A 22,165-nucleotide genomic window follows, 5' to 3' on the forward strand; every position below is an offset into this window, starting at 1 on the left:
CTCTCCCTCCCAGCGGGTAGTTCCGGTGACGTGTGTGATCGTGGTGCCAGCGGAGGTGCTTGTGTAACCCCGGAGAGCTGCAGCAGCTCCGTGTCAACCCCTAAAGCCATCAGTGACCTGGCTGCGCGCAGGGCGCGTCACAGGCTGCTGTCCGGAGACGCGGACAAACACGGTACCACAGCCAGCTCCAGACCGCTCAACAAGGTCATCAAGTCAGCCTCAGCCACGACGCTGTCCCTCATGATACCCTCAGGTTAGTGTGTGTGTGTGTGTTTGTGTGTGTGTGTGTGTGTGTGTGTGTGTGTGTGTGTGTGTGTGTGTGTGTGTGTGTGTGTGTGTGTGTGTGTGTGTGTGTGTGTGTGTGTGTGTGTGTGTGTGTGTGTGTGTGTGTGTGCGCGAGCCTGCCTATGTGATATAAAAGTTAATCTTGCGTGTGTGCGTGCGTGTCAAACTGTACGATCAGTATCCGTATCCCCCTCTGACCGGTGCCTCTGTCTCCCTCAGAGCACCATGCAGCCTCTCCCCTGGCCAGCCCCATGTCTCCTCACTCCCTGTCCTCCAACCCCTCGTCCAGGGACTCGTCCCCCAGCAGGGACCTGTCCCCGGCCGTGTGCAACGTCAAGCCTGCCATAATCATCCACCGGGTAGGCAAGAAGTACGGCTTCACCCTGAGGGCCATCCGCGTGTACATGGGCGACACGGACATCTACTCTGTACACCACATGGTCTGGGTGAGTGACATGCACACACTGCCATCAGCATGGTGGTAATACTATGGCAACAGTTTCTCTACCATTGTCAATTCTTATTTTGTTTTATAATGTATTGTCTTCAAGTCTGTATCAAATTGATAAAAATGTTCTTCTTAAATTGTGAGTATCATTAATTACAAGTGAGTTTAGCTCATTTGTAATCTACAGAAGTACCCTAATGTATGAATACCCTAAAGGGTGCTATGCAAATATATCATTATCACATGTGCCACAACTACATGCACCCTTCCAGGGGTGTGTGTGGCACAACTCCACACACAAAGAAACATCTCAAATTTGGCTTTAAATCAGCTTTGTCAGTCCCTGCCCATGCCCATGCCAATGCGAAATTTAAGATTGATTGGCCAACCCATTTAATTGAAGATAAAATGGATGCAGTCCAACAGAGTCTTCTCACTTTTTCTTAATTACTAAGAATACTTACAACAATAGTTCCTTTTATTTGTGATCTACATAATTACCCAAATGTAATCATTCATTATCACTCCAGGGATGTTATCATATTATACAGATTACACAGATTTTACATAACCATATTAGTTCATGTTCTCCCAGTAGAGATGGGAGAGATATAAGAGCAGGATTAAAATGCTTTTTGTTGGCACAAGATGGCAGTAAACAACAGCACCACAATGTCCCCTCCCTCATCCCATGTTACCTCCCCCCCTCTCTCTCTCTCTCTCTCTCTCCTATTCTATTAAATTCAATTCAATTCAAAGGATCTTTATTGGCATGAGAAAACGTATGTTTACATTGCCAAAGCAGAAGTGGTACAAGACAATCAGAATAAAACAATGTATTTACAAATAAATATTGGAACTGTGTTACATTAACACTTTGGTTAATACTATCTTGTGAAACTATAAAAAATATTGTGCATTATCTGTCAGAGATAGTTATACAATATACATCCATATAGGAGACGTTAGCTTTATACTTTTGATAAACAGTGTACACACACAATGGTTTGTATTCCTTTAGGTGCTTGTATTCCATTTGACATCCTTCTCCTGTCACAGCAGCTCACAAATCTCGCTGCTGTGTTTGTTTGTTTGCACACTTCACCCAGCAGATATGGGAGGTTTTTTTGTCATTAGTCATGTTTTCAAACTCTCTCTCTCTCTCTCTCTCTCTCTCTCTCTCTCTCTCTCTCTCTCTCTCTCTCTCTCTCTCTCTCTCCCTCCCCCCCCCCTTCCACTCCCCATCTCTCTCTCTCTCCATCATCCTGTTTTTCTCCCTGTCATCTCCATCAGCATGTAGAGGATCGGGGCCCAGCCGATGAGGCGGGGCTGAGAGAGGGAGACCTCATCACCCATGTCAATGGAGAGCCAGTACACGGTCTAGTGCACACTGAGGTGGTGGAGCTTATCCTTAAGGTATGACACACGGTTTACCAACACCTCACACCACCTCATGAAACAGTGAGATTAACAACATTCAGGATTCATTTGCTGACAGTTTTTTCAAATGTTCCTATTCTAACAGTACTGCTCTGTCTCCTCTATATGTTATACTTCTGTGTGTTCCTGAGCTGAAAACCATTGTTATGCACTGCTCAGTCCAAGTGATCACTCATATATGCATGCACAATTGCACATTGCACATGTGCACGTTCACAAAGTGCACTTAAAATAACAGACTTTTTGTGTATGTAAAGTCCCTACACACAGACACAGGGGTACATACAGTACAGTACTGTATTTTAAGGATATTTACTTTCGTTTGGGAAACGCAGTGCGCACACATGTTTTAACGGTTCTGTCATCCCTCAGAGTGGCGGTAAGGTGTCCATCTCTGCCACTCCGTTTGAGAACACCACCATCAAGATCGGCCCGGCCCGGAAGACCGGCCAAAAGTCCAAGATGGCCCGACGCAACAAGAAGACCAAGACCAAGACCGAGGGACAGGACAGGTAGGACACAGCAGGAGTAGATTTACCTGTAGTCGTAATTGTATATGCACTTACTTCAGTGTGGATTATATACCGGTATTCATTCGGTTATACATTTGTAGTACAAAATGTAACCAAATGGATCCTTACAGGTCAATTTGCTTACATTTGTACCCTCTCAGAGTTAAACTAACAACTTTACATTTTATGAACACTGGACGAACTTGTACTGAAAAGCATAAATACAGAAATTAAGCAGCTCAGTGGCCTAGTGGTTACCTACGAAGGTCATACGAAAAACTATAAATATGGGACCCAATGCCTCCTTATCAAGCCGCTCACACTACAGAAACAGGAGTTGGGATCCTGCTCTGCTTGGTCGGGAACCATTGGTTTCCATGGATACTTACGGAAAGTACTGCCCAAAGAAATTACGTTGATGCGTTGGAAATTGCTACAAAAATCCTGTCGTGATTTGTAAAAGAAAAAATCACACCTGTGTGAACCGAGTGGTGCAACTCCCCTCTCTCCCCCTCCTCTCTCTCTCCCCCCTCTCTCTCTCTCCTCCCTCTCTCCCTCTCTCTCTCTCCCTCTCTCTCTCTCTCTCTCTCTCTCTCTCTCTCTCTCTCTCTCTCTCTCTGTCTCTCTCTCTCTCTCTCTCTCTCTGATTAGCTTTATTATGGATATCAATCCACTATTTTTTCATTATTATTTTGGGTCGGCCTTTCCTTCTTTAGCATACCTAGACCGGATCGCGCATGCGAGCTGCCATCCACGGGGGTCGGCCTTTCCTTCTTTAGCGTACCTAGACCGGATCGCGCATGCGAGCTGGCGTCCACGGGGGTCGGCCTTTCCTTCTTTAGCGTACCTAGACCAGATCGCGCATGCGAGCTGCCGTCCACCTCCCATTTATACAGGCAGACTAAAAGCTTCAATAACTCCTAATCTACGGAGCTCTCCATGGTTTGGTCAATTAGCGCGATGTTCGGAGGTCTTTGCTGATTATCCGGTGGTCTAGATGGAAACATTGGTGCTTTCTAGAGCAAGGATTAGCATAGCATTGACGCTATTTATTTAGCACAAGATGTGAGGCACGCGTTGTGCAGGCACGCGCATTGTACACACACGCGCAGATATTGCTGGCCATTGCTGGTTTCACGCATGCGCACACCACTCGTGCTCATGACGGATACATGATACATACGGACATTCCTGGATGTAGGAGTGGTTGCACCACTCAAAAAGACATAGAACCACACTGTGTAGACACTTTTGGCTGTAGTTTTTTCCAGGCGTTTCTCTCTGTCGGATGAGAAATGGCTGGGAGCGAGGTTACATTGTATACATGCTGTATTGTATTCAGTATATGTATTTTGTGTGTGTGTGTGTGTGTGTGTGTGTGTGTGTGTGTGTGTTCAGCAGCAGCAGTAAGAAGAGGACGTCTCTGTTCAGGAAGATCACTAAGCAGGCGTCTCTCCTCCACACCAGCCGCAGTCTGTCCTCCCTCAACCGCTCGCTGTCCTCTGGGGAGAGCGGCCCCGGGTCCCCCACACACAACCTGTCCCCACGCAGCCCCACACAGGGCTACAGGTCTACACCAGACTCTGCTCACTCTGGTGAGAACACACACACACACGTGGACCAGTTCCTTTCCCCTCCATCAGGACAGGCAGAGACCAGGTTTACTGCATGTTTTTGTGAGGGTACCTACTCAGGCCGTGGAGAACATGCAAACTCCACACAAAGGCCCTTTCGCCTAACCTGACTTCGCCAGCTGGTGGCAGCAGTGAGTTCCTCCTCCTGCTCCCATCTGGTCCCTCTCGGGCAGAGACATGTACTCCGAGCCATTTCTGACCGGAGAGATATGCGCCCGCTAGAGGCGGAATCAACGCGATACTGATGACGTATTGAAGCGCTGCCACAGTGCAAATGTAAACACAACCTAACAAGACTACAACTCTAAATGATTATGGAGATATCATCATTTTTGTCCCGCTGCTTCCGGTTTATCGTTTCTGCTTGAGAGAGCCCAGATCCAGGCAGGAGGAGGGAACTTGTGAACTCAATACTGCCACAATCTGGCGGAGTCAGGTTACCTTTCGCCAACCCCACCTTAAATTGTTAAATTAAATTAAATTGCCTCTTTCTGATATTATTTGACAATTAAACCAATGTTTGACGAGTTCCTATAATATAGTGTGTCATGTAGGGACTCCTCTGGGGTCTCTACATGATTGAGAACCACTGCCATAGACGGACATATCGGCAAAAGTCTCTTCATACCGCCGAGACAACACATGTAGAATGACAGTGTATTAATAACATACATTCACACACATGCACGCATAAGTAATATCTTCCAGTTCCTCTGCTCTAACTGTACATTTTTACACAGTAGAGTCACGCAGCTCCTTTATTTCAATCATACTTACTTATTCAGGCCCACACTGGTGCTCAGACACGTACATTCATCTCTTACATGTTATGAATGAGCACTAAATGTGTAAATGACCCTCATGTTGATTAATGATTGCACACTGTATGATGTTTTTGACTTTGATGGACGATAATAGGATTTGTTTTAATGTATATGGGGCTCACGAGTGTGTGTGTGTGTGGGGGTGTGTTTTGTCACTGCCTGTTTTTGTATTCATATTTTTCATGTCTTTATTGTAGTGGCTCTGTACCACATATATGAACCTTCATATTGTCTCTCTGCCCTCCAGTGGGTGGGAACTCCTCCCAGAGCAGCTCCCCCAGCTCCAGCGTACCCAACTCTCCGGCCAGCTCGGGCCACATCCGGCCCAGCTCCCTCCACGGCCTGGCCCCCAAACTGCAGCGCCAGTACCGCTCGCCCCGTCGCAAGTCTGCTGGCAACATCCCTCTCTCGCCGTTGGCCCGCACGCCCTCGCCCACCCCCCAGAGCACCTCACCCCAGCGCTCCCCATCGCCGCTCCCCGGCCATGCCATGGGACCGCCGTTCCCCGTGAAGCTCCACTCCTCCCCTCCCCTGGTGAGACAGATCTCCAGGCCCAAGAGCGCAGAGCCTCCGCGCTCGCCGCTCCTCAAGAGGGTGCAGTCGGCTGAGAAGCTGGCCTCCTCCCTCTCCTCCTCGCCCTCCTCCCCGTCCAGTGTCTGCACAGCGGGGGACAAGAAGCTGGCGGTGGGGCCTGCTGTGGGTTGCCGTAAGCACAGCCTGGACATCTCCCACTCCGAGTTCAAGAAGGAGATGCTGCAGAGGGATCCGAGTCTACAGAGCCTCCAGGTAATGGGAGCTCCTACTATTCCTGTAGGGACATTTGGGACGTTTGTCATACAGTACAGCAAGGGAACCTTTTACTTTAAATCACTCTGTTAAATACCGTTAATGTTAGCCCTATATTGTCCCTTTCATTGGGCATTTATTTTTTGCGTAGCAAGATTTTTTGTTGCAGTCCTGCATTTGTTGGAAGAGCTGTTTCTGATTACTTAAGGAATAGTTTATAGAATAACTTTAGTCTTTATTCTGCTTACTGCAGCTGAAACTAGTTTGTTCTCTGTTCCATGATGCATTGTTGTGCCCTTTCCTGTACTTGGTGTGAGTATATATCTTGTTCTGTGCCTGCCAGGAGTCTGCCAGCGAGGGCCTGCTGTCCTCAGCAGGGCGTGTGGTGGAGAAGGGTAGCCTGCAGAAACACTCGTCATCCTCCAGGAAGCTTGGGCGGCAAGAAGGCGAGGGGAGTCCCAGCACAGTGCCCGGCTCACTGGGCTTGGTCCCGGGAAAGAGCAAACTGAAGGACAAACTGTCGGCCATCCGGCAGGACAGAGCTGAGCGGAGAGAGTCACTGCAGAAGCAAGACGCTATACACGAGGTTGACTCATCGGAGGACGAGACAGACGAGGGATCGGAGGACAGCCAGGATGGGCGCAGGGGGACCACCTTCACCACGCCTCCCCTGCTTCGGCCCACCACCGTCCGAACGGGCCCTGGGGGCACCCTGCCCTCCCTCTGCCTCTCTTCTTGCACCTCCTCCACCACGCTTACACAGTCCGGTCCGTCACAGTTGGGCAGGCACACTCCATCACACACACTCCCCTCCGTAACGGAAGCCAAGCTTATCGAGCTGAAGCCCACAGCGAGCGGCACCTCCCTGGGAGGGAAAGACGGTACCTCAGCCTTGTCTGCAGAAGACGACTGTGGGAGACAAGAAGGCAAGATTTCAGAGGGCACCACCTCCGCTATACCCACCCAGGGTAGCCTACCCTTCTCCACTCCAGGCAGTGCATTCATCTCAGTCAGCAAGGAGCCCTTCCTCAAACCGGCACCTCCGCAAGACAGGAGGAGTCTCCAGGAGAAGACTGCCTCTCCAGAACCAAAATCTGACGACCGAATCATGGACAGCCCCAGAACCATACCCACCACCTCCTCTACCGTCACTACTCCTGCTGCTGCTGCCTCTCCTGGGCAGAGCGATGACCGAGAAGTAGTGCGAGCCACATGCTCCTCTCCAGGCATCTCCAAGGAGAAGAAAGAAGCCGACAACAGGAGACAGGCCCAGAGCATGGCTGCTGCTGCCGCCGCCGCTGCTGGGGCATCAGCCTCCCTAGCCTCAGTCACTGAGAGCGGGGTGGACAAGGTGGTGTCCCAGCTCACCATGGTGGCTAAGAGTGTGCTGGGCCCGGTGAAACTCAGCACCCCCACGGACAAGATATCTAAGACCCCCGACTCCCAGCTCCCTGCGGACCACCTCTCATCTCCATTCAGGCACCCCAGAAGCCCTCAGACATCTCACTGGCTATCCGAGACCTCAGTCAAGCTTAACCCAGAGCCAGTCACCTGTCCAGTACTGCGATCCTCCTCCACCCAGAAAGACTGCACAGCCCCGGCCCAGCCCCGCTGCAAGGACCCCCCGGACACCAGGCAGGTGGCAGGTACCGGCAGAGAGTTGGCCACCGCGTCCGCACTGTGGTCCGGGACAACGACTGCTCCTCAGCCTTCCCCCAGCACAATCCCAGCTGCCACAGCAGCTGAGTCTCAGCAAAAGAGGTCTGAACCCCAGAAAAGTGCTGCCGCCCCCGCCTCCTCACAAGACAAGACGAGCAGCAAGAAGACGTAGCAGCAAGAACATGTAAGACACAAGCAAGGACAAATTCACACCACTAATTTGTTGGCTCAAGATTTTTAAAGTCACCATGAACTGCATGTTTGGAAGAAAAACATCACACTAGAAAGCTCTACCCCAATTCTAGAGTGAGATTGTTGACGTGAAAGACAAGGATGAGAGGCCAAGAAAGTGAGAGAGAGAGACTGATCCGTCAGAAGTGGAAGGCAGAGACAAACATGGTACTGTAGTACTAGTTCCATTCCGGGGTTGTTCTGTGTTTTACACGTGAATGTGGTGGCGGCCATTTTGGCATCCTGACATCGTATCTCTGTACGTCTTTGGATCCTGTAGTCAGACCTTTGACTAACTGTCTTTGTGAAAAGTTACCTTTCTCTCTTTACTTTGGGGCTAGAAATATAGAGTTAGGTGGTCCACACACACAATGAACAAGATGAATGAACACACACACACACACACACACACACACACACACACACACACACACACTTGCTAACAGCCTTTTCTCTGTTTACTGCATCATTACCTTTCACCTTGAGGTTAGCCAGAGCTCACGCATGTGTTTCTCGCTAATAGATCAGATGGCCGTGCCTTACGGAACACGTTTCCCTCTCCTCCTTCACTCTCTCCTACATGTCTGCCCAGCCATGACTGGGAAAAGGTTGTATCTCAGCAATAAAGAGCAGCGTATGCTTAGCAATCTGTATAAATGCATTACAGGGATTATTAGGTCTAAATCTGCACCGCCAATGTCCACTCAGCACCTAGCTAACCAGGCCTCCTCTCTGCACTCCAGTCCCTCATGATCTAACACTGCAAATCTGCTGGAGAGCGGATGTATTCCCCAAACGAAGAGCATACACACATTGCTTAGTGCTTTGTAGGGGTTGTCAGGATTGCTACTAAACCTGAAATGTTTATGCTGACTTACCAAATGAATGCCAAATTTACCCTGCATTGGCAAAACAAAGACTGTTCTACAGCATATACAGTACTACAGCCTAATCACAAGTTAGCATAGTGATTTGCTGTGGAATCCCAGTAAGTAACTGTAATCAACTGTTGACTAACTGTTCAGGGACTTTTAGCTTTAGCGATCAGCCTAAGGATTTAGCTATCACTACATGGACTGTGGTGTGACATGAACTATCCTGGTACAGGATATTTTTCTCAGTTGACAAATCACAGGAGTAGATTACTTTACACAAGTACACAAGTGTAAGAGTTGGCAACTCATTCCCAGAGTTGCAAGTATGTTTTGCAGGAGTGTACCATCTTTTTGTAGCGCACAAGGTTGACTCAGCTGTCTTCTCCCTGGCTCTAGAGGCAGGCATTTCGTAGCGAAATGGCACATATATAAATCATCAACAGCCTGTTATTAGTCTCAGTTATTAGTTCTCAGCTCACCGCAGGGCCCAAGCTCAATAACCCACTCTAGCATTCTCCACCAAAAACAGTCCCAGGATGCTTTAATGGGCCTCAACCCAAAGTTTTTAGCAAAAGTGCTGTTCCAATGGACTGCCAGCTTTTATTTCTAGCCCCTGCTCTTTATCGATCAGCCACTTAAAAGTTGCTGTTTTTATTTGATATCTGGACCAACTTGCTGTGTTTTTTCTGTGTGTTATTATGCCTCTTATGTAAATTTTGCGGACATTACTTTGTGTGTGTGTGTGTGTGAGAGAGAGAGAGGGAGACTGTCTATGTGTGTGTGTATATATGAATATTTAAAAATCTGTTTGGCATCTGTTTTATACCCTGCAGTGTTGCGTGTGTGTGCGTGCGTGCATAATGTGTGTTTTTAGGGTAATGGTATCCTCGTCTAGGGGCTCCCTGTCAACCCTGCTACCTATGTACAGACGCCTGAGTAGGCAGGGAAGCAGGCATTGCACTGCCCTTTTATCTCTTATTGTGTTCATTGAAACCGACGATAACAAAAGGTTGAGCCAGTCAGATGTCTGGCTTTTACAGAGCAGAGGGGCGGTCGACCAATGACCACTCTGAACGAGAGCTTTGACCCTCCCACTCCTCTGTGACAAACGGGCGGGAGTTCAATTCACTATCCAAGTTCCAAATTGATTTGAAGAACTTCAGTTTGCCTACTTGATCCAAAATCAGTGGCGTGCACAGACATTTAGAGGGGCAGGTGCTCAAGTGGGAAAAAAAGGGCACCTAGCACGTGGAACCGGCCGGTTGCCTTAACCAATTCTGAACTAAGATCAGATTCTAGAAATGTCTTCTACATCCCGACAGTTTTCTGAAAAAGCTATGTTTCTATGTCAGTTGTTCTTCGATTTTTCAAAAATAGCAGACCTACAAGCTCGTAGCGCGCTATGAGCTTGTAAATCTGCTATTTTTCAATAGCTAAAGCATAACATAATGCTAACACCAAAAGGGGTTCCCGCCCTTTTTTTTCTCAAAAGGGCACATTGCCAAAAGGGCAGGGGGTGCTCTAGCACCCCCTAGTGTCTATCTGTGCACGCCACTGTCCAAAATATTGTGGTTTATTGGATACACAACTCACCCTGATAGATTCCCGTGCTAATAGTTACTATATATAAAGTTTTGAAGCAAGCAAATTGTGCACAGGAAATGGCACTGAGAATTGTTTTTACATTTTGAAAAAGAGAAGAAAAAAAATCACCTCCGAAAGGAAGTCAACTGAAGAGTGACGGAGCCATAACAAATGGCGGTGTTCAGTGTTGCTTCATTGTGTGTTAAAAACCTCCCTGTGTAATTTTCCGCTTGCTTATGTCACCGCTTGACAAAGCAACACTGCTCGTTACAGTTCCAATGCAGCTGAAAAGAAGGTTCTTGATCACTAAAAGACGTTAAAACTACAATATCATACACACACACTGACAATGTGGCAATCTCTGTATTATGTTTACATATTAATGTTATTTGTTGGGTTTGGTTTAATTTTACTTTATTTTTTTCTTTATTTTGTCAATGGGAACTTGATGCCTGTAGCAATCAAACTTTTCTTACAGGCTATGAAATGTACCGACAGCTTTCCACATGTTTAAGTTGCCTGCAATCATAATGTGGATGTCTTCATGTTGAGTTTAATCCACACATGATGAACCAGTCACGGTAGACTGTTTGTGTGTTGGGGCTGGGCGATATAGACTAAATCAAATATCACAATATTTTTGACCAAATACCTCAATATCGACAATTTGACAATAATATTGTATTGTGAATATCCATTTTCTCAAAAACTGATATGAGACAATATCCAGTCTCATATCACAATATCAATCTTATATCTATATATTGCCCAGCCCAAGTTTATGGTTGTAGTGAACGGGGAATCGGGACAGAGGAACTGACAGTGCACATAATGTCCACAGCTTCTCCCATGCAAAGTCCTCTTGTCCTTTGCGTGTGTGTGTGTGTGTGTGTGTGTGTGTGTGTGTGAGTGAAATAGTTTAGCATGTGAATAAGCGGTTCCCATCATTTGTCACAAACCTGCAGACATTTTGCTTAAACTCTTTTGATTTATCTGCTCTCCACCTCGGCTAATCAATCAGCCAGGAACCGGGAGAGGTGCCCCCCCCCCCCCCCCCCCCCATTGGCCGCAGGGTGTTACAGCGCTACATGACTCAAGTGACGCCCCATTGATCTGTTTGGCAGAAGGATGTTTTGAACTGAATTGTTCCTCTGGGTCTTTGTGGATGCCGCATTGGAACACTGCATGCATCCACACAGTGGCTCTCTGTAGATCATGCTGATCAGTGCACAGAGCGGTCATCTTGCACATTACCTCTGAAAGTGTTCACGCCGTGTATAGCAGCATTCGTTCGTTGACCAGAGCTCTATCGCCGCCTCAGTCAAAGTCCGTTCTGGATCGATTCTTAGCACTCACTGTCGCGAAGTCCCTCGTCAATGTGACTTCAGTTCTCGAGCTGTGATGTACATTATATATAGTTGAAACCTGTGCTACTGTTTGTGTATATGTAGTCATACACACTCCAGTCCATCTGCTCTGCCGCATGGACAGCTGCCCTTATACACTCTGGTCAATACTAGTGCCATTCTACCAGCGACAACATTGCCATCCCTATACTGACACCACACACAAACACACACACACACAGTTGTTTAGTCCCGTGTGTAAAGATGATGGTCCTGCCATCTGCCAGGAAAGGAAGTCAAAGTGTCAGTTTCCCGGGTGGAGTCATTAATCTGAAGCCCTGGGCTGTCGACTGGACACACAAACGCACACATACGCACACACAACACATACCGACACATCCTTGCAGACAAACAAACAAACATACAGACACGGGGCCATGTCAGCCAATGAAAACACGAGGCGCGATCCATCACCCGCCTTGGGGCCAGGCTGAGCAGCCTTCCCTTCCCTGGCTGCACCGCCGTGCCGTGGTACTGTACCTTGTTGTGTTACCTCCACTCTGCGCATACAACCCACCCCCCACCGCCCCTCCTCACAGGGCCCGAAAAGACTGACATTTCATTAAAGTGTAAAAACCTACTTCTACCCTCTCAGAGCTACAAATAAGGTTACGTTAACACTGGCGGTGTAGTATATTTGCACACAGCAATAACCACCTCTCTGTCTGAGCATATGGGGAGCATTCTCCACAGTATACCTTTATGTACAGTCTTTGGGCACATAGCATATGCCAGCCGCTGTCCCTGGGCATACGGCCGATACCCACAGGCCCCACCTTAAACATTATAAATGGCCACTGACACATGGTATATGGCTGGGGGAGGTCACCCTATAACCACCCGTCAGCCTGCCTGCTATATGGATAGAGGGGTAATAATATGCCCGCCTCCTCTGCTAGCATTACACCACTGAGATTCAGCTGTGTTTGGGTCACCAGCCGTGTCCCCGGTGTGCAGTGTCCTACGCCTGTTAACTGGAGTCAGCCGTCTGTGTACCACTGTACGTATGGCGAGGTCGTTTTCGCCTCGAGCAAAAAAAAGAAGAAAAAGAAAAAACTTGACGCACTCGACTCAAGCAGTATTTCTGAAGCGTGTGTATGTGTGTACGCGTTAGTGCGCTTGATGGGGAGCGAGGTTCAGTGAAAACCCGCGAGAGAGTGTGAAAAAAGGATTTAAGAGGAAAAAATTAAGAAAAACCACATTGCTACAGTTAAACCAGTGCAATATCTTTTTTATTTTTTATCGTGGTAAAAGCATGTTGTCGTTAATCCTACCTTATAATAATAAACAAAGGTTGTTTTTTTATGTAGGTTTTGGCTGGAAGTGTCTCTTTATTGGGTTGTTGTCGTCGAGCACACTCGCTCCTTATCGCTCTTTTACACACACACTTCAGTCTTTCTAAATGATGGCCTTTATTGTTCTATATGTTGCATTTATACTGTGGCACACCTCTTTTTACATTAGGCGAGATAGACATTTTTTACAGAGGTATGTCCTTGTCTAAACTAACAGCCCCAACACGTCACATAAAGTCAGTAATAATGAAAGATGGAGGAGAATATACGCCTGGCTGTTTCTTTGGTCAAATCTAGTTCTTTTTTTATATATATATAATAGGCTGCTTATGTCGTTTTTCATAGGAAGGAAGCACTCTGCTGTCAAAATAAGCTCTCCTCAAATCTCACATCTCATAAATGTGGTCAAATTGGTCCCCCTTTCTTTCCAAGCCACATATTTATTTTCAGTCATTTCTTATCACGGCGTCATGTCCATTTGGGGGGAACTCGGGGAAAGGCAGGAAAAGTGGCCGTAAATTATCCGTAAACTCATTGTCCCGCGGTGCCTTGGATTATCAGTAAAGTGGCATCGTCCAGTCAGTTAGCTTCCAGTTTTGTGACAGCCGGCCCAGAGCAGAGCACTCTAATGGGGCTTCAAATGGACCGATGGGGTAGTGTGGGGGGCGGGTCTCTCTTTCTCAGCAGGAGATTTCAGCCATCTTAATGGTCTTGAGGGACGACTTCAGCGGGCCTCGCGGTGCATTTACAGGGGCTAATGGCTAATCTGTGGAGCGCCAGAGGGCCATACTGCTTTGAAGGGACGACGGAGGAGGAGAAGAGGGGGAGAAGAAGAGAAAACTATAAAGTGGAGCTCCATTAGCTTTTCCTCGGCCCCTATGGCGCTGCTGAGGCCTATGCACCTCGCTGTCCTGCATAAGGGACAACAGGGTTCGGGGGTCGCACAGCCTGATTTAAACATCTCCTGCTACTGCGGCCAAGGATAATTGGGTCTTTTTCTCTCCCTCCATTCCATCATCCGTCCACCCGTCCGCAGGGACCTGTCAGAAGGACCTCTGCACGCTCGCTCTCACTCACTCTCTCACACACACTTTCCCTCCTGGAGGTCCTTTGGGGATGGCGGTGCGGTGCTACCCACAGATGCTGCTGTTGAGCTAGACTTGACAGCAAGCGAGCGAGCAGTCACCCTCCCCTCAATGCACGCACACGCCCGTACATGCGCTGTATAGCGGAGTGGTGACAGGCGGGCTGCGGCAGGTGATGAATTGCTGGCTTCGCCTGCCTCTGACACGGCTCTACATGACCGGGCAAATTCATTCCAGGCAGCCAGGGAGGGAGGGAAACGTATAGACACACAGGCAGGGAGCAGGGGAGACAGGGAGACGTGGGGAGAGAGGCTGGCAAGGAGGAGGGTAAACAGGGAGACGTGGGGAGAGAGGCTGGCAAGGAGGAGGGTAAACAGGGAGACGTGGGGAGAGAGGCTGGCAAGGAGGAGGGTAAACAGGGAAACTTGGGGAGAGAGGCTGGCAAGGAGGAGGGTAAACAGGGAAACTTGGGGAGAGAGGCTGGCAAGGAGGAGGGTAAACAGGGAAACTTGGGGAGAGAGGCTGGCAAGGAGGAGGGTAAACAGGGAAACTTGGGGAGAGAGGCTGGCAAGGAGGAGGGTAAACAGGGAAACTTGGGGAGAGAGGCTGGCAAGGAGGAGGGTAAACAGGGAGACGTGGGGAGAGAGGCTGGCAAGGAGGAGGGTAAACAGGGAAACTTGGGGAGAGAGGCTGGCAAGGAGGAGGGGGGGAGACAGGTAGGCAAGGAGGAGGGTATATGAGGACACAGCGAGACAGACAGACAGACAAGGGGGAGACAGAGGGAGAGACAGGGAGATGTCAAAACAACTTTATTCATCCTTTTAGGGACAATTAGTTGTGAGCAGCCTGCATGTGCACAGAGAAACATTTGAGAGCTAGAGATTTATTTTGGTGAAGGTCAGGTCAGCCTATAATATTCCCATCTCCAGGCTTTCCACAGGTCCATTCCCGTTACTAATTACTAACCAGTGCCATCCAGTCTATAACCCACACCTACTCGCAATTATACACTCTGGATCCGATGTGCAAAATGCAAATTGAATTGATCCCAGTTCAGAATATGTAGGATGTAGTTGTAGAATATGTAGGGGAGTCGGTACAAAATTATCTGAGTTGATTCTCATAGTCCGTATGCACACACACACACACACACACACACACACACACACACACACACACACACACACACAGCCAGAACACCTGACCCAGGCAGTCCGTCCATTATCAGTCATGTGGGGGTGGCAGGTGATATAACAAAGAACTAAGTTACTTCTACAGCTCGTAACTTCCTCATTCTCCTTAATGAGTGGGCCAAAGTGATTAAATCTGTCCGCCGATTGGCTACGGCCTGGCAGAGAGAGATTACATCCCATTATTGGGAACGTTCTAATTGGTCTCTGTTGGTAGCAGGTGCCAGGTACTTAATGAGGCCTGTTGTGGCTGATGTATGACTACGGTAACATCCAGCCCTCCATGCCGTGCGCCATGATGACGCCTACGACTATGAGGCTAATCGTGCATGAAATGGCTGCAATTGTGCGGAGTGATAGAGACGGATTGTTGTGACGCAGATTTGAAATGCATAGAACAAATCCGTTCAAATCGATATTTGTTATTATTCTCTGTATGAGCAAAGCGTTCCCATTTCGCTCACCTGGGAGTTAAGTGGAGACAGGTGTGCTCCAGAGATTACCATTTAAGTGGCAGATCTACAAGGTCACAATGCGTCGCTTGCATTGTGACCTTGTAGATACTGTATGCCATTTTAGCAGTGGTAGAAATAGTACTCAATTGATTTCCTTAAAGGGACACTTCACCATTTTGCAAAAAATAAAAGCCTAGGTTAATGACGTTTAGATCTAGAACACTTTCCTGGGGGTCTTTATGTGTGTAATATGTGGTTTTAGATTGTAGCAGTAAGCCCAGTGTCTAGATGTCATGCACACTGGGCTCACTTCCTTCCTGGACTACAATTCCCATAATGCTTTGGTGCACTGCTCCTCGTGGTGGATAGGGGGAGGACTGTCTTACTGAGACAACATGTAGTCCAAGGTATTGGTATTTTCGCTATCACGCAATTCCAGATTGCTCCATTCACTGCTTTGTTTGTATTCATGTAACTTCCGGTGCGAGGTTTGGCTCCCATGAAAGTGTCATGGCGCAGCACTGTCACGTGACCATGTCACATCCTTCTCTAATCTTCCATGATGTAGTCCAAGGTTAATTAAATAAGGTTAGGAAGCGAAGACCGTACGGTGGACTCCATGTTGCTCCATGGAAGGAAAGAAACATGCGCAATTGAGACCAAGGAAGCTGAACGCGGAAGTGTTGGCTGCATATAGCCCATTGCACATGTTTCTTTCCTTCCATGGAGCAACATGGAGTGCACCGTACGGTCTTCGCTTCCTAACCTTATTTAATTAACCTTGATGTAGTCCAGGAAGTAAGTGAGCCCAGTGTCCATGATATCATAGACACTGGGCTCACTGTTACACACATAAAGACCCCCAGGAAAGTCTTCTAAATCTTCTAAACGTCATTAACATTTATTTTTTTGCAAAAAGGGTGAAGTGTCCCTTTAAGTAAAAGTACTGCTATGCAGAAATACTAGTCCAGAATTCAAAATTTACTTGAGTAAAAGTATCTGCATCAAAATGTACTTAATGTACCAAAAGTAAAGTACTCATTGTGCAGCATGTCCCATTCTACAAGTTCAAAATGTATAAAAAGTCTTTTGAAATGTTGTGTCGCATTGTGAGCTTGTAGATCTGCTATTTTCAAATAGCCTAAATATATATAGTGCAGGTTAGTTAGTTAGTCTGTTTTGTAATAATCAGAATCTACATGAAAGTACAATATTTGCCTCTGAGATGGAGGGGAGAGTAGAAGTAATGTATTGGAAATTGGAAATACTCAAGTAAAATACAAATACCTCAACATTATACTAAATTACAGTACTTAAGTAAATGTAGTGTTACCTCCCACCACTGCATTTTAGGCACGTGCCACTGTTGGACAGGACAGAGCATAAAGCAGGCAGTCCACACAGCCACCATTACCCTGTCTGTCTCTCCACGTCTCTCCTAATCAATATGGTGGTCATGGTACATTTAAAACATTGACCGACTGCCTGTGAGAATTGAGAGCTGTTTTACCTGGATAGAATGGAGTGGAGTGTGGGGTGGGAGGGAGGGGGGGGACTTGATGGAGGACGTATATAGGCTACTATACAAAAATAAAAGGTGGCGAGAGTGATATCTGGACAGGCCGTATAAGAATTTCTTACTGTAAGGCTATATATTTATATAGCCTATAATGTAAGTACCTTTGTCCACTGGACCCCACAACACCTGTACCCGTACATTGCAACCTGTACTTCTTGTTGTGTAAATCCATTCCAACTGCATACTGTGATGGATCGTTGTAAACTTGCAAAAAGTCGATGTTTGGCCACCCATAGGTGACGGCGTACAGTGGGAAACAAGGGACTGACATGGACCTTCCTTCCTCCGTCTAACAAAGAGGGGAGGAGGGGGGGAAGGGGTTGTAGAAGAACAAAGGAGTGATAAGAGGGGGTTAAATACCCCAGGTGTGTGTGTGTGTGTGTGTGTGTGTGTGTGTGTGTGTGTGTGTGGGGGGGGGGGGGGGGGGGGGGGGGGGTGGTGGTGTCTCCATCAGTGTGTGGCTGATTGATTGTGGCGTCAGCCAAGATAAAAGATGCCGTCCTCACTGCATGGCCACAGAACACCCTGGGGGAGAACAGCACGTGGTAACGCGTGCGCGCGCACACACACACACACACACACACACACACACACACACACACACACACACACACACATTCACACACACACAAATAGTGAGTGTTCATTTAACTCTGAGACTGTACAAGTGGACCTGTGCAGGAGTTAAACGAACACTTAGGATTTTATTGAGCCCAGGAATCCACTTGGGTACCTGTACTGACTATAAATCTTTTGCTTTCAGCCTCTCTCTTTACCTCTCTCTCCATCTCTCTTTTTTCTCATTCTCTCTCCCTCATACACAGAGTGAACTGCTCACGCACGGGTGCGAGCAGCCACTCGCGCGTACACACTACACACACACACACACACACACACACACACCACACACCTATTGATATTTTATCGATATCCTGCCGTGGCTGCTACTGTATCTGCTGCAGCATTCACGTCTCACTTTATCTCGAACACATACAGTGTACAAGTTCATACCCCTCTCTCTCTCATTGATAGACACACCTACACTATCTCTTTCAAAAGGGTTTGGCTTCATGATTCTCTTTGCTCTGTTTCTCTTGTGTTTGGGTCTAACTTTTCCCTTGTTCTTTCTCTTATATCACAGCTAGTCTCTCTTCTGGCTTTCCATCATTCATCATTACCTGTAGGCTCCCCAGCGCCCACAGTACCTTTTGTACACACTCTCTCTCTCTCTCTCTCTCTCTCTCTCTCTCTCTCTCTCTCTCTCTCTCTCTCTCTGATCATGCAGTAATGGAGGGCCATGCCAGGGGCATAACAAACAACATTGAGAAACAGACACATAGGCCTATACTGTATATGCAGTATATGTATAGGCTATGCACTGAATCGATGTGATGCTAAACAAAAGTATAGTTCACATCATGTAAACATGCCTGCACCCACATACAGTACAGTACAACATCAACACATGCCCATTCATGGACGCACGCACACACTCCCTTTCGGTCTCTCTGCACTCCTCCTGTTACTCTTCCTGCTAACCCCCTCGCCAGTTGAGTGTAAGAATTTCAAGAGATAGCCTTGAAATCTTGTGTGTGTGTGTGTGTGTGTGTGTGTGTGTGTGTGTGTGTGTGTGTGTGTGTGTGTGTGTGTGTGTGTGTGTGTGTGTGTGTGTGTGTGTGTGTGTGTGTGTGTGGAGACAGAGAGAGCGTGTGCGCCCTGCCATGCTGGGCTGTACTGATCAATAATTCAATGAGACTGTGCAGACCTCAAATCCCAATCTAGCCTCTGGCTTCATGCGTGGTAATGAAGGCATAAGTTTATAACTCCACTAAGTATACCAAACTTCCCCCCCCCCCCCCCCCCCCCCCCCACCCCCATCTTGCTGTCTCACAGTATGCATGCTTTAATCTCTGTAAGCCTATTAAGACCTGAAACAGCATGATTTGTCTGCTGTTTATCTGGTTGTCTTGTTCTCTGTTTCTCATCTCTCTCTAGCCTAATGTATGTGTCCGGGACTCCGGGTATGCACCTTGTGAGCTTGTAGACTACTGTAGGTCTGCTATTTTTGGCCTATAAATGTAGGCTATAGTTTGATTAGATTATGGCTCAAGCAGCTCCTTGATAAAATACATTTGTTATGTTTTTAGTTTGTGAAACATTGCTGTTTGTGTGATTCTTTGTGCAAAGTTAGTAATATTTGTTTATTTGAGCCAGTTAATGAATCTATCTTTGTGATTGTATTATGACGTTTAATTAGAACGTTTCTCATCTGTTTCTATCTCTCTAGCCTAATTAATGTGCCCGGGTATGACAGAGTCAAGTGCCTAGTGAGCTTTAGGTCTGATATTTTGTCCTATAAATGTAGGCTTAGCATACGTCTCTGTGTCGGGTGGAAACCTCATATGTCCAAAACAGGATTCAAATTCAAAAGTATCAAAATAACAGATCGACAAGCTCGAAGCATGACGTGAAGTGTCATGTCTTGAGCTTGCCGATCTGTTATTTTCTACACTTTTAAAATAATAGCAGATATGTGCTCATACATCTACTATTTTTGAAGATTTTTTTTAAATCTTGAAAGTTGTAGAATCAGCCTCTCAGGTCTTAAAACATGGAGATGAGATGGTTTCTGTTTGATGGCAATGATAAATAAGTCAGGCCGGCTTCTCTCTGTCTTGCTCCCTCATTTATTGTCCCTTGCTTGGCTTGCAGTGCATGGAGTTTAGGCGGGAATGTGCTGACATGGCGTTGTGGTCATCAGCGATCCGTGCGCGGTGTCACTGTGTGACTGTAATACTATTGTGGCGAGGGACTCTTGCCCTGCACGCTTCATCACTGTCACTCAGTGCTGCCAAGACATCAAGTATATTCAATTACCAGACAGAGTGGACCGCTTTGAGTGTCAGAATGTAAATTACCCAATTAAGCCATGGGAGGGCACTGTTTGATTAGGTTATGGCTCAAGCAGGTCCTTGATAAAAATACCTTTTTTATGTTTTTAGTTTGTAAAACATAAAACAGCTTTTATAAAAGTGTGATTCTTTGTGCAACTATACAGTAGTAATATTTGTTTATTTGAGCTACTTGTTAGTTTAATTAATGAATCTATCTTTGAAATATTATTAAGTTTCCTCCAATGATTTTTGGGAGTCCCGAGAGAGAGTGCGTGCGTGTGCGTGTGCGTGTGTGAGTGTGTGATGTGTGTGTGTGTGTGTGTGTGTGTGTGTGTGTGTGTGTGTGTGTGTGTGTGTGTGTGTGTGTGTGTGTGTGTGTGTGTGTGTGTGTGTGTGTGTGTGTGTGTGTGCGTGTGCATGTCTGTCTGTGTCTGTCTTCGCGCGCCCACTCAAGCCTGTGCATGAGAGAGTGAAGGTTTGGGTTTATTTTGGCATGCATTAATTATCCTCTGCCCCTAATCACAGTATTAGATGATTAATGTGAAATAAGTGGGTCAAGGTCCTCTGATCGCTAATTGAGTCGGTGCCGAATATTGGAACAAGACCATGTGTAACCACCAAGTGAGATTACAGGTATCCATCACAGCATGTTTGTCCATTACTCAATGCCAAAACTAGTCTGCTGCTCTGGCCCCTGTATCTCACCAACCCCCTGGTGGGCATCCGCAGACTTGCACCAAAACTGATTTCCCCCATTCCAGTCAAACCAGCAGGATTGGATTTGAGTCTAATTTCTCCTTTATAATTACTTGTGCAACTGTGTTGCTTGTTGAAAATATCTGAGTAGTTAATTTGGTACAGTACTCTCCCAATCTAAACCTTTTACAAATGAGCCAGGGTGATCCCCTCCAGTCAAGTGGTTCAATCCACCCAGTACGTGACCCGAGCCCCTCCCTGAGTGACCCCTCTCACCCTCTGCAGTACGTGACCCGAGCCCCTCCCTGGGTAACACCCTCTGCAGTACGTGACCCGAGCCCCTCCCTGAGTGACCCCTCTGCAGTACGTGACCCGAGCCCCTCCCTGAGTGACCCCTCTGCAGTACGTGACCCGAGCCCCTCCATGATGGGAAACACCCTCTGCAGTACGTGACCCGAGCCCCTCCATGATGGGAAACACCCTCTGCAGTACGTGACCCGAACCCCTCCATGGGAAACACTTGTCCACATTACAGGATAATCCCAACACTCACTTGCTGAACATGCTACGTACATAAATAGCAGATCTACAAGCTCACAATGTGTCACCTTGTGACGCGTTGTCAGCTCGTAGATCTACTATTTTTGGTAAAGATATTTTGAGTAAAAGGAAACAAGGATGGGGACTAGTACACACTCCTGGGGGACTCCATTCAACAACTACTGTACAGTATATTGGGTTTAAGTGATTCCAGGACCACTTCACCCATTTCAACCTTATCTTCATTATAGCCTATAATTGGTCCTCACTAATGTTCATTTCAGATGACACCACTTCTGTCTACTACTCAGTCTGTGTCTCAGAATAGAGCTGAGGGCTCTGCCTACTCAGTCTGTGTCTCAGAATAGAGCTGAGGGCTCTACTCAGTCTGTGTCTCAGAATAGAGCTGAGGACTCTGCCTACTCAGTCTGTGTCTCAGAATAGAGCTGAGGGCTCTGTACTCAGTCTGTGTCTCAGAATAGAGCTGAGGGCTCTGCCTACTCAGTCTGTGTCTCAGAATAGAGCTGAGGGCTCTGTACTCAGTCTGTGTCTCAGTCAGAATAGAGCTGAGGGCTCTACTCAGTCTGTGTTTCAGAATAGAGCTGAGGACTCTGCCTACTCAGTCTGTGTCTCAGAATAGAGCTGAGGGCTCTGCCTACTCAGTCTGTGTCTCAGAATAGAGCTGAGGGCTCTGCCTACTCAGTCTGTGTCTCAGAATAGAGCTGAGGGCTCTGCCTACTCAGTCTG

The 22,165-nt window shown here is 47.3% G+C and overlaps 1 protein-coding gene across 10 annotated transcripts in view; it reads left to right on the plus strand.

Annotated features, from left to right (window-relative positions):
• The window catches only part of mast2 (microtubule associated serine/threonine kinase 2), a 187,253-nt gene extending 174,259 nt beyond the window's left edge, over positions 1 to 12,994 (plus strand). For 7 of the 10 annotated variants that reach the window (XM_083767896.1, XM_083767900.1, XM_083767899.1 and 4 more), the window contains 7 exons: positions 14 to 253; positions 505 to 731; positions 2,027 to 2,149; positions 2,546 to 2,685; positions 4,084 to 4,280; positions 5,391 to 5,929; positions 6,273 to 12,994. In XM_083767896.1, coding sequence (XP_083624022.1) covers positions 14 to 253; positions 505 to 731; positions 2,027 to 2,149; positions 2,546 to 2,685; positions 4,084 to 4,280; positions 5,391 to 5,929; positions 6,273 to 7,760 — 2,954 coding nt within the window. In that variant the 3' untranslated portion in view covers positions 7,761 to 12,994. The remainder of the gene's footprint in view (positions 1 to 13; positions 254 to 504; positions 732 to 2,026; positions 2,150 to 2,545; positions 2,686 to 4,083; positions 4,281 to 5,390; positions 5,930 to 6,272) is intronic. The other 3 variants (XM_083767898.1, XM_083767897.1, XM_083767905.1) reach the window with 1 other exon arrangement.
• Positions 12,995 to 22,165: the final 9,171 nt, after the last annotated feature.

Source organism: Protomyctophum parallelum (genome assembly GCF_964188405.1).
Source record: "Protomyctophum parallelum genome assembly, chromosome: 6".
Lineage (NCBI taxonomy): Eukaryota > Metazoa > Chordata > Actinopteri > Myctophiformes > Myctophidae > Protomyctophum > Protomyctophum parallelum.